At 41.5% G+C, this 12767-nt stretch overlaps 1 protein-coding gene across 1 annotated transcript in view; it reads left to right on the forward strand.

Annotated features, from left to right (window-relative positions):
* Positions 1-12767, forward strand: part of arhgap9 (Rho GTPase activating protein 9) — a 46049-nt gene that overhangs the window by 16305 nt on the left and 16977 nt on the right. The window contains exons 2-6 of the mRNA XM_061070077.1: positions 3153-3494; positions 3843-4041; positions 4174-4562; positions 8735-8989; positions 10302-10391. Coding sequence (XP_060926060.1) covers positions 3273-3494; positions 3843-4041; positions 4174-4562; positions 8735-8989; positions 10302-10391 — 1155 coding nt within the window. The 5' untranslated portion in view covers positions 3153-3272. The remainder of the gene's footprint in view (positions 1-3152; positions 3495-3842; positions 4042-4173; positions 4563-8734; positions 8990-10301; positions 10392-12767) is intronic.

Genomic DNA, 12767 nt, shown 5'->3' on the forward strand with positions numbered 1-12767 from the left:
GCAATATAGCACATTTTGCAAGAGTTTCATTCATTTCTCAGAGAATCATGTATGGATCATAAAGACAAAAATCCGACTGATATTTATGAGTCTCTGGATCTGGATCTAATGAATTTAACAGAGGTCTCACAGGGTTGACTGTTCGGCCTTGGAGGAGACATTGAGCTCTAATGAGTATCATTCTTGTTTTAGTCTGCATTCAATGCTATATTTCCATATAGTTTTTTTCTTGAGCAGCAAAGAGAGACAGGAAAAGAAACAGGTGCAGCAGCATCAGAAGAGCTCTTCCTGTGTGTGAAGAAAACCTTGCTGTGTGTAAACTCAGGGTCTGTTGTAACTCTCAGTAAAGCCATTGAGTAAAGATGTTCAGTAGTTGAAACTAAAACTCAAGTAGTTCATCATCATTATTGTCATCATCATCATCATAACTGGCAGTTATCTGTTACAGACTAAAACTAAACTACCAAAGCTGTCTCACAGTATTTAGGCAAATGGTAAGATCCAGAGGATATGACCTAAACTGTCTGTGGTAGAACCTCGATATGAGTGGTTTCCTGTTTACCTGCTCCCCTTCTGCCTCTGACTTCTGCCTTTGTCCTCCCTGAGAACAACTGCAGCTCTTAGAGGAGTGTTTCTGAACATCAGTTAGATTACAATACTACCTCAGCTCATTTTTAGAACTTAAATTTTGTCTTTGAATAAATTCCAGGCGTCATTTATGTTAGATAAGATAAGATTCATTCATTCTGTGTTTTAGGAAAGACAAGCATGAATATATTTAAGAGCAGCACAATATTGCAGATACAGATGCTGCAGCAGTTTAATTCCTGCATACAGAGGTAAACATTATCACACCAGCCAGGAGAGGATATCTATGCATGTGATCGGTCTTAATATGCAGTTTAATTGGTAATTCAATTTGCAGGTGAAGACAGTGAGCACATGGTTGAATAAAAAGAAATTCAGGTGTGGATTCCCATCTCCATTTTTTTTTTTTTTGACAAAACATTCCTAAGAATCCAGTCCTGTCAACATTGCAGGGTGGGGGCTGCAATGGGACTGGATGAAAAGCCTGGTTGGTATTTTGCAAGCCAAGTTAGCTAAGGGAGCTAAATCAGAGCTGGTGATGGAGCCAAGTTTAATCAAGCAAAGCTTCTGGATCTAGAAGATGTAGCTGGAGATGAGTTGCTGACTTTTGTTGCTAGCTGCCACCTCGTGGTTTGTTTTTGTTTTAGCAAGTCAGAGGCGCAGGACAGCAGCTGAGGGATGGGTGGAGGTAGAGGCGGAGCTAGTTTGCATTTTTATAAACACACACATTCTAAATGAGCGTAAGGTGTAGAGTTACATCCAAGACATGTTAAAGCCAAGAATGGAAAAACACTTTAAAATATGTGATGTTGAAGAACTGAGCGTTTTTTGGCGATTGATCACTTCCATCAAATGAACCTTAAAACTTCTTGATATTTATTTAAAGGCTCTACAGATGGGCACAGATGTTTTAGCTGTGCATGTATGCAGGGGTTTTCAGAAACTCTCCAAGTGGAACCGCTCGCAACACAGTTTGCATGCGCGTCAAAGGGGAAACAACTTGCATATATGCCAATGGCCTTAAAGCCAGATGATGCTATCTTTGTAATGAAAACACTGAAAACACACATTCAAATGATGAAAGTTGAATTTATAAGAAATCAAATGCAATCTTGCTCGGTTCACGTCCTTGTTTGTCTGGTGTGACCAGAAGCTCATGTTAAAGAGTAAACGTTATCAAACACTGGAGATCCTCCTGTGTGTCTTGCAGTGGTCCTCCTGATGGTGTCAGTCTTCCAGTCCTTCAGCCCATTTGCTGGTGCAGAGGGGTTTAATTGTAATTCTCTGTGGCGGTGGGGTCACAGATTGACTCCTTTGCTTTAATAGCAGTGGGATTATCAACGTCCAGCCAGCTAACCCCGCCTTCCAGCTTCCATTGCCATTAGCTCACAGTTTCGTCTATTCCTCTGTAGCTAATGCTGACTGTTTTTCTTACTTTCTAATCGACTGTGCTCTTTTTGCACGGTTTGGTTTGCTCCTGTTGTTCACACTTGTCTTCTTTCCCCTGACCAGTATCTAATCTCTCTCTGTCTCTGTAACCACATGCGTTTTCATGTTAATTCTCTGAAATCTCTCTCGTTTGCTGCCACTGCTCTGTCGAAGAGTGTGGCCGAAACTGACTATGGTTTCCATGGTTCATAGGGATGTTCCCCATTCTGTGAAAGCTTCTCTGTATTTACCAGAGCATGCGTGTGTGGGTGAGTGGCAGAAAGTGGGATGCTCTCTTATGTAAGTGGGTCTTGGCTGGGTAGGGCAGGGGATGCTGGCTCAGGTGGAGAGACGCAGACGGATGCTATTTTGGTTGTGCTGCACTTACAGCCTCCGGTCCGAACGCATGAGTTATTTACTCACGCGTCTCCTAGTTCTGCCACGATGAAAGGACAATAGAAAAGCAGTGTATTATGAGGTTTTTGAAAGTTCTGCATTGACATTTCATCCTCAACCCCACCTGTCAAGAATAATACAGTTAGAAGTGTTGATTGCAAGTGGAAATGTTTATTTTATACATTTACAGTAGCAGTCACTGACTTCTCTCTGGTGCTGAAATGATTCATTGCTTATTTGATCAGTCACTTTGCAGATAATTAAATTACAACTTACTATGTTGACAATTGATTTATATGAAAGATATGTTCAAACAAGCAGCAGAAATGCCCCCGATGCCTGGTCTGGTATCGCTGAGTAACAAAATATTAGATCATTCCTTTTAAATTTCTGTCAGAACATAGTAAAATATGAAGAGTAAAAGACCAGCAATCAAAAACATAGAGATATTCAACTCTCAATTATACAAAAAGAACAACTAATAAACCCTAAACCTTGAGGAATTAAAACAAGCGTATGTTTAGTCTATTTTGCTAGAAAATGGAGAGAAGTATTGTCTATTGTTGTCATACAGGTCAGTGATTTGACATATTAATCCACACTTCCATTTTTAGCACTAAAATCGTCGACGTTGTCTTTTGAACCTGCTCAGAACCATGACGTGTTTCATTGTTCTCTGTCAGCTCCAGTAATCTCTCTCTCTCTCTCTCTCTCTCTGGTTCTGTGTGTGCTTGTTTTAGAACATGGCACCGGCCTGGCTCCTGTCTCACCTGCCCCACGCTAACCCGACCAGCATCTCCACTGTCACACAGCTACACGCCTCCGGTAAAGCCTGCTGAACGGGACTGCACACCTGAGCCATGCTGTCAGGGACATGGCGGCGCTCTGTGGGGCATCAGCAGCCTTCTGCCACGCCTGTGGTGACCACCAGGGGGATGACGGTGTGTGGGGTCCCGAGCGGCACGGTGGTCCTCGAGGCCCAGTACGACTACAACTACCGTGGTGCCGATGGACGGCAGGTCTGCATAAGGGAAGGAGAACGGTTTGTTCTCCTGAAGAAGACCAACACTGATTGGTGGCAGGTCAGAGAACAGGTCATCTTTTGTTTCTGTTGAGCCTGAGTCAGAGCCATCTTTAAAGTCCCTCCTTAAAAGCCTTTCCTGATTATATGAGTTGTTTGTTTCCTTTAACTATTTCATTTTTATTATTTTATTCACTCGTGGTACACATGCTTGATATCATCAAAGTACCTATAATAAACACACTGGAGGAAGTGACAGTAGCTCACACAAGTTGTCTGTGGACAAAATATTAACTTTGTGTTTCCAAAGGGAAGTTGTGGGTTTGATCATTACCTCTGTAGCACTCGTAGGACTTGTAGCGCAAAACCTTTCCGCACTGATTGTGACCATCTGTGCACTCTGTGGCAGGTACGGAGGATTGGGGCAGCGAGTAAAGCAAAGCCACTGTATGTACCTGCTACATATGTGACGGAGGTGCCTATTGCACCCATGGCGTCGCCACAGCGCCTGGTAGGGTCTGCCTCGCTGAGCTCCAACCTCAGGATTTTGCCACGGGTGTCACTCTCTCCCAGCCCTTCAGGAACTCCCTACCCTGGACAGCATCAAGGTAAAGTCTGAGAAAACATCTGGTGTGGGCTGTCGATTCAGATGATTGTTTTATTCTGTATCATCTATGTGTCTCTTCAGTACAGAAGGAAAACAAGGTTAGAATTGACAATTTTATATTCTTCTCCTCCAGTGAACAAACCCATCTACCGCTCCATGGAAAACCTCAACTCCAATAGTGCCTTCCAGAGGCTGGACAAAAACACCGGTAGCACAGGTGGACGGCACTTCCCCACCCTGCCCCTCTCCGGATTCTCCTTCACCCCCAATTGTTCCACCTCCCTGTCGGGCCACCTCATGGCGCCTGCTGCCTCCAGGCCTCAGACAGCGCCACCGAACCCCAGGGTGGTCCCCATGATCACACGGAGCCAGAGCTCCAGCAACCTGCCTGAAAACCTGACGGAGAACCCGTACGATGAGGTGGGCGGAGGCTTCAGCAGTCGTGTCAGCCACAGGGCCCCGAAGAAGTCCTGCAGCCAGTGGGACATGGTGGGGGCGTCGGGCAAGAAGAACCATCTGCAGGTAGGAAGAGAGGAGACCTGCAAAACCTCACACACGTTCAATCAAATGTTTCACGCTGCAGAGCCAGGACGTGACTTTAAGGGAAATCCTGGTATTTGCTAACCAGCAAATCGTCCTGTTTTTGTCTATTTAAATTTCCTTAAAGACATAACAAATCTCCACTATGCTTTAGCTGTTAAAGTGTTATAGTTACCTCTCGGAAAAATTACAATAACCAGTAGTACAGCATGTTAACACTTATGGCCTGTGAAATGCATCCTTGGCTGGAACAAAATAATTGACATTGGAAGTCAGACAATAAATCAATTAGTCAAACCTATGACCACTGAGGACAATGGATATTTTCAAGTCATAGGCAAGAGGTTACTCTCCTGAATGAAATGATAAAAAGTTGAAACGACATCTGCAGGTGTGGGTTGAAGGATTTATGGTGTTAGATTAATTTTCCTTTGTCTCATTGGCAAAATCTCTAATCTGATGGATGTACAGGTCATGTAAATTCAAAACAGTCAAAAACCAGCTGGTGTTTTTTACTAACTCTGCCACAGAGCAGGTTGTAGGCATGGTTCCAGATTTATGAAATGCTATGCATAGAAAACTGATTAATGTGTGATGTATTTTTTTAAAATTGAATTACATTAGAAATGTGCTAAATTATAGGCTTTCGAACTTCAACTCTTGAGAATAGTTTAATTTTTAAACTTTCTATAATCAGACAAGCTTTCCGGGTAGAAACAACCATAGTTGTTTGTTTTGTACCAAACAGATCAAAATGTAAAAATAGTGCCTCGTGTTAAGATCCCAGCAGACGTCAGACTTGGACATGTCAGTGCAGGTTGCATTCAATTTACGTCTGTAGTTGACCTCAATAATCCTCGCAGAGCAGCAATCAAGTTCCCACTGTCATGACGTCAGTGCTTCACTGTCTTACATCAGAGAGGATTACACAAGACAGGAGCTCTCTGAGTTCTCTGTCCGTCAGCTGAGGGAAGCTCCCCCCGCCGAGTAGCCGAACCGTCCGTCCGAATGGGGGCTTTGTTTCTGCCGAGCTGCACAGCCACGGGTGACTCTGTATAGCTGTGATGTCAGTGGAGATGACAGTGGTCTTTTTCCATCTCTCTCATTCTCCTCTTCCCTGTCTGCCTCTGTCTGCGTCTCTCTCTCTCTTTCTGACGATCGTCTTTGTTCAAGCCTTAAACACCAGTGAGCAGGATTATTGCAGCCACATTCAGGACACTACTCCACATTTGTCATCCAGGAAACACACTCGCTCCATCTCTCACCATACATTTTTTTAATGATTTATTTATTGGCTTTTCAACATAAAAATACAATAAAGTATATTAACCCTTGCATATATGGCTGGATATGTGAGGTGGAAAAAAAATTCTGTAAAAGGAAGTTTGAAAAAAATGTAGAGGAAATCGATAATAACATACAAGGGACACTCTCCATCTTGTGTTCTAAAATAAAAAGTATAGCAAAAAGGACCAAAGTGCAACCAGAACTAGAATGACACTCAGTAGAGGACATCATTCACCAAGGCCTCACAGTCTCCTTATGAAACCACATTAAAATTCACTGGATTCAGATTTTTATTTGGATCAGCACCACTTATGAATACGAGTCCCCTAAATATGTCTGATAGCTGAAGTATTCTCTGAGAAATCAACGAAATGTTGAAAAATGCCTCTCACAAAACAATTCCTGGATCCACCTCCAATTGGTTGAGTAGTTTTTGCATTAAAAATCCTTTGCAGAGATAATATTGAATAACCTCCAGGAGTCGAGGACTGTAATCTGGGGAACAAACCAAAGAAAAGTCTGTTGCCACTGTTGCCACTTCTCTTAACCATGTTAAAATTTTACACACACACACACACACACACACACACACACACACACACACACACACACACACACACACACACACACACACACACACACACACACACACACACACACACACACACACACACACACACACACACACACACACACACACACACACAGCGAAATGATTGTGTTCATTGTTCTGGAAACTGCAAACCGATACAGTTGATAATGCTTGTGATGACCTAACTAGACAAGTGTGCATGCAGTGTGTTCTCTCTGGTATAGAAGTTCCATGGATCATAGTTTAGGAAGTAACTATTACACTGTTTCATGTAATTTATGTGTCACACATGTTATGGTTTGCTTTCTTAGTTGTTTACTGAGCTTATTCCATATTTACCAAATCATTAATCAATCTTTTAAATACAATTCGAGAATGTTGACAGTCCTGTGTTGCAGCAGATATTTTGGAGAGGTATACATGTATAACCTGTGTGAGTGTGCAGGAGGTGTTTCGACAAATATCTCAATAATACACATTTCCAAATCTGCAGATACTTTTATTTTATTAAGAATGTTAATCACATTACAGCCAGAATATAAATTGCAAAGTATCTTTAGTGGAAATAAGTTTTGTTTGACACTAATATACATACTGCATATATTTTGCACAAATAAAGACATTCACATAAAAATAATCTGTCTTCCTTCCGTCGTGCAGGGCTCTATTTTCTATATATTTACATTTGTCCTCGCAAAACATGTTGGTCTTGTCAAGCAAGTGAATGTGAGTTAATGCTAGTTTGAAATTTACCAGTGATTTGAGCCCTGACATTAACAGAAGGAAGTTAGGAAAGGAGAGTTCAGACGAGTTGAGGACTCAGTGCTGCCCCCTTGAGTAAACTGCAATACATACAGTTTGACATCACTTACATTAGATTACACATACTCTGCATCAATAAAACAGCCCACACACACACACACACACATACACACTCGTCCCCTCTGTCATTATCTGAAATGACTTTGTGCTGCGTGTTACGTAACAGGGATCAACCAGCCAGTCAGTCAATCAGTTAGTGAATTATGTCTCAGCTATGATTCGTGGAAAGATGATCTTCCATGCACATCCTTTCAATTAATGTCATTGGATTTGTAAATTTCTTATGGCCGTTGTTTAGTCCTCGCTATCTGAGCGACCACATGCATTTCTATAAGCTCTGTCGTAATCCAAAGTCTGACAGGTTATTCTGCAGTAAGAGGAGGTGGATTCTATTTGTTTCTCTTTGTGGTTTCTGTGAGAGTAACTGTCTCTTCTTTGCACACTGACATGAGTGCTCCTGTTCAAAGCACTGCTATCCATGGTGCTCTAACGAACATGCTAACCATGCTAACCCTAACCCCTTCGTTTACATAGTGTAGATGGAAAGAAATCCTTAAGAAGAAATATAATGTTGCACAACCCAATTACATTCGATATAGACATATTAATGGTTCCATACTAATGCACAAAGTACACAATGCACACCTACTATACTAATATGGGTCGTTCTCTCCAGCTTTGGTGATATTCAGTAGATTCTTCTCCCACAACAATGATTCAACAATTCCTATCAATACAACACCCAGAATTAGCTTATTCGGCTATTTCGAGCACTTAAAAGAAGCCTCTGAAAAAATGTCTAGTGCAATGCAGGAGTTTGTTATTTCCTATATAGGATGCTTTACACCAAGGTATTTTTTTATTTAATCTTTTTTTAATGTCTCGCAAATTACCTGAGAAATAAATGTCAAGAATCTGGAAATGAATACACACTGCCAGAAGCAATGGAAATATGTCCCCCTATCTGAGTAGCATTTGATTCATAGGGGAGAGGGTAAAAAGATTTATTTTATGCAAGGTTATAAAGGCTGTATGGCAGGTTTTGTGCTGAGTCTACGGCTGTCTTACCTAGGGTGGATCTGATAAGGTCCACAGCCGCCCCGTCACCTTCTATACATCCTTTAACTAAATCTCACTACAAGAAATATTTGGAAACTCAAATGCCAGACCCAAGATGGGAATAAAATGATGATATCAGAGTTTTCATGGTCAAGGTAGTTTATTTTGAGTCAATCCCACAGACACCACCCTGCTTCCATAAATACTCACCAGTGGACCAAATGTGCATTAATCTGCAGCTGAAAATAGTCCCCAACAAATGCACTGCTGAATTATTGAACATTTTCCCAAAAACTTTCAGAAATTATTAAAACTCTTTAGAAAGGAAACTTTGTATTTCTGACCTGTTTCAAGGATTTAGTTTATTTCTCCTTTCTCTATTTCTGCCTACAAGGTCCCAACAGAGTCGTACCTGTCACAGCTGTCCTGGCAAGACTCTCCTCTTTACACTGAAGGCGTGCAGCCAGACCAGCAGCCGTCGCAGCCCGAGCCGCCCTGCCCTGCCCCGGGTCAACAGCCTCTTCAGATCAAGGACCTCTGGGAGCAGTACTCGGACCCAGCTACCGGTAGACTTTACTATTTCAACACCATCACCAAGGAGAGGTCCTGGAAACCCCCTCGTCGGGCTCGCGGACGCACCAATAACAAGGTACAACGCTCAACCACACTCCTGCTGAATCCACTATTTTAATTTCACTGAAATTAACATAAAAATTGCTGCATGAAAGCGGCTTTTCTCTGAGGAGACTGAAAAAAAGGGTCAGAGTGTCGAATGAAACAGAAAACTCATTTATATGCTCACATAGTTTGACTGTATCAGCACTAAAAAGGACCTTTTCAAGCAAGGAGCCTAAAGGAAATCCACCTGCCTAACTTATTTGACTCCGACACGAGGTGATGATCACAGCACAGGTTTCCACAGCTGGAAGCTCAAGTCTAATGCACGTGAGGAGACTCATTTATGAGTGAGAGTTACTCTCTGTATTCTCACTTTGGCAAAGAGTCACATTGAGCTTAACACCAGGAAAGTTGCTGAAAGGTAACTCTGTAACTGAGGTCAACGATAGGGATCATAGACTGTTTTTAAAGATGGACGACATGACGGCTCCCCGAAAGTGAAGCCAAAGAGTCTTGATCACCACCTGGTGGCTAACTGCAGCATAGGTCATACATCCTGACTTTTCCATGTAAGCAGATTGGACACGGACCAAACTAAAAAGTCAAACTACATGACAAATACCTTTTTCTTAGGTTTCTGTCATTGCAGGTAATTCTTATTACACCGATGTTTCTTCTTTTTTAAATAGGTTTGGTTTTAATTAGATACTTGATGCAAAAAAGGAAAAGTTCCCTGTCCCTCTATGTGTTTGTCAGTTATGAAGCTAATAAAGAGAAAGTTAGCTTAGCGTAAAGACTGGAAGCAGAGGGAAACCTAGCCTTGCTCTGTCCAAAGCTAAAGTAATACTCTTACCAGCTCCACTAGAGCTCATTAACTAACATGCAGCACATATCATTTATGTAATCTATACAAAAACTCAAGTATAAAAAACCACATTGAGCAATTTCATCTAAACTAACCAGACTGGCTGTATTGTACTGTGCAAACATGAGCATTGAGTCAATCTTCTTACCCTATAATATCCGAACATTCCTTGTACAGAATATTGTACAATAAGTGGATTCAATTACTGACACAGACAGTTTTTAATTCTGGGATTATGAGACCAGCTAATTAAAGCAATGAAGGTTGGACACAAATACCTCACAGCATATTGCACCAACAGTAACAGTGAAAATAATCTAACCTCTGTGAAAGGCATTTAGTTAATTGTGCATGTTTAACAATATAGGGTGATTATGTATGTTGATTTAATGTTTCTGCATTTACAGAGTAATTTTAGCTAAAATTAGTCAAAGATTTCCACAGTAACAATCAGTGTTTTCTTCTGTTTCCGTGACAGACCAGTCCAGCACAACCTCAGACTTTACCCAGGGACACCAGCCACCTTTCACTACCCCTTACTGAAACTGGCAATGGAACTGTGCGCAGGGTAAGTCTGTTGTAGAAAGATGGTAAATGAGATGAATGAAATAGAGCATGAAGGTTAGGGTTGGCTAAATGTTTCTGAAACACTTTTTTGTTATACTTGTTGAAATCGTCTCGACAGCCATCAATGAACGAAATTGTCTGACAAAGAAAGAGAAAAAGCCAGAACATAACATTTCATTTGGACGTAATGAAATGATTGGCTGGTGAAGATGTCTGTGGCCTGCATGTTTGCACCCTGTCCATTCTCTCACTGCATATGAATGAGTCTTCAGCTATGGAGACAATGGCCAGATATCAGGGAACGAGTCACAGAAGATGTGCCTTCCAGCAGTCGTCAGGCATGATGGGAGTGGGCGGATGGTATCAGTTGCATGTTTTTCAAAGTAGCCTTGCTCGGTCACTTTTCCAGGATAACCAACCCTAGCTTTAAATTGATGGGTGTCTTTTATGCTCTTAACCTATTGCTCTGTCTCTTACATGTAAATATCAATCAAAGGAATTCAATAATAATTCTTATGTTAAATGGTTTGTATTTATATAGCACTTTTCTAGTCTTGATGACCACTCAAAGCACTTTACACTTCAGAACTGCCCACCTTCTGGTTGGAGGACGACCGCTCTACCTCTCAGCCACATGTGCTTACGTAACCACTGAGCTTTGGTATCTGTAAACACAGACGTACGGAACAACAACACACGCCCATCTGCCCGTCTCTCTCTGCAGACGAATCTGTCGTGAGCCTCGGTCACCCAGACTGGACACGATGTCAGGACCAGAGACGCTGAGCGAGGTCAAAGGGAAAACAGGGTTACATTATCATCCCTGTCGCCACATCGTTTACTGACAAACCTGCTGCCTTATTTATTTATTAACCGTCCTGTGACACACGCCTCCTCCTCTGGAATGGTGTCCTCTGGAATGGTGTTTTTGTCAGGCTAATCCCTGAAGGGAATAACGAGGTAATGCCTCTTGATCTGATGTAGATGAGCAGAAGCCATTAGGGCTACACACAGGGAGACAACGTTACAGAACATTGCTAAATTTAAAACCACTCGCTAAAACTTCTCATCAGCTGTAAACCCCACCCTGACCTCACAGATGTTGTAATATAGTGTAAAAAAACTTCCTAAAACTAGAACTTCCACTTTTTCATTAGTTTCTCCTGTTTGTTGTAAACTTTTGTAAACCGCTTCGATTGGGGAAGTTCATGTGTTGTTTCAGGCGTTAAGGATGTAGGAATTTATGCAACTCTCATTGAAATGGACCCGTCCACCGATTCAGTGACGACATCCACGAGATAAAGTGACACGAGCTGCGTGATCCAGATTGTTAGGGATAAGCATTTTGCATCTCAAGGTTGCGTTGCCTCAAGGTTGCGTCAGTGTTTCAAATTTAATGTAGCTCATCAAAATCGTACGCACATGATCAAAGCAGTGATACCCCATCAAGTTGGTTTGAGGTGCATTCTGTTGACCTATATGTGTCAGTTCTTATACAGCGGAACATGTGTTAGAAAACAGGAACCATACCAATGATATATAATGCATATGTGTGCCACATGTAAATGAAGCAGGTGTAAGAACCAGCACAAGTTGTTCTCCACTCTGGATTCAAATGGTTGTAATCTTTATCATGCTGACTCTTGGGTGCATTCGTCCAAAATGAATAACTACATTTTGAGTTTTTAAGTTTTATTTATTTCCATTTTATTTTACATACTGATACACTTAAGGGAGAACCTGTGTACTTTTTACCCTCTTTTACATATCTTCTATATGAGCTGCAACAAGTTGACAATTCCTGGCTTAGCCACCAGAAAAAAAGGCTGATAGTCAACAAATGGTTCATCTTGATTTGATGATGATGAATGTTTCATCAAATGGTTCATCTTTAACAAAAGGATTCTCTGGTTCCAGCCTTTCAAATTACAGCATAACCTGCTTTTCTCCATTTAATTTAATTGTAAATGGAATATTTTTGATATCTTCCCTTTATAAAATAGGATGCTTTGTAAAATCATCCAGTTGTCGTCAATGGTGATGTTCGCGAGTAACTTTATCAATTTGCACCTACACGTGTGCATTTACTTTCCTCCGTATTACAGACATTTGGATTAGTTGTTTTTGCTGCTTTCCTACAAACTCATTGGTAATAATGGCTTAAAAAGTGTTAATAATTCATTAAATTAAAAGTATTAGAAATAGAACATTGAAGTTCCTCTGCTGCCCTTTACTTCACAACTTACAAACAGAGGGTGTTGGACAGCGGTTAATGTGTCATTCTGCTGTGGTTGTTCAGCTGAGCTCACCTTCCTGGTTGAGCAGCTGTGCATGACACTCACCCGAGCTGATAAACCAGCTTCTCTCTAGAATGGGG

The sequence above is a fragment of the Limanda limanda genome, chromosome 4 (assembly GCF_963576545.1).
Source record: "Limanda limanda chromosome 4, fLimLim1.1, whole genome shotgun sequence".
In the NCBI taxonomy this organism is placed as follows: domain Eukaryota; kingdom Metazoa; phylum Chordata; class Actinopteri; order Pleuronectiformes; family Pleuronectidae; genus Limanda; species Limanda limanda.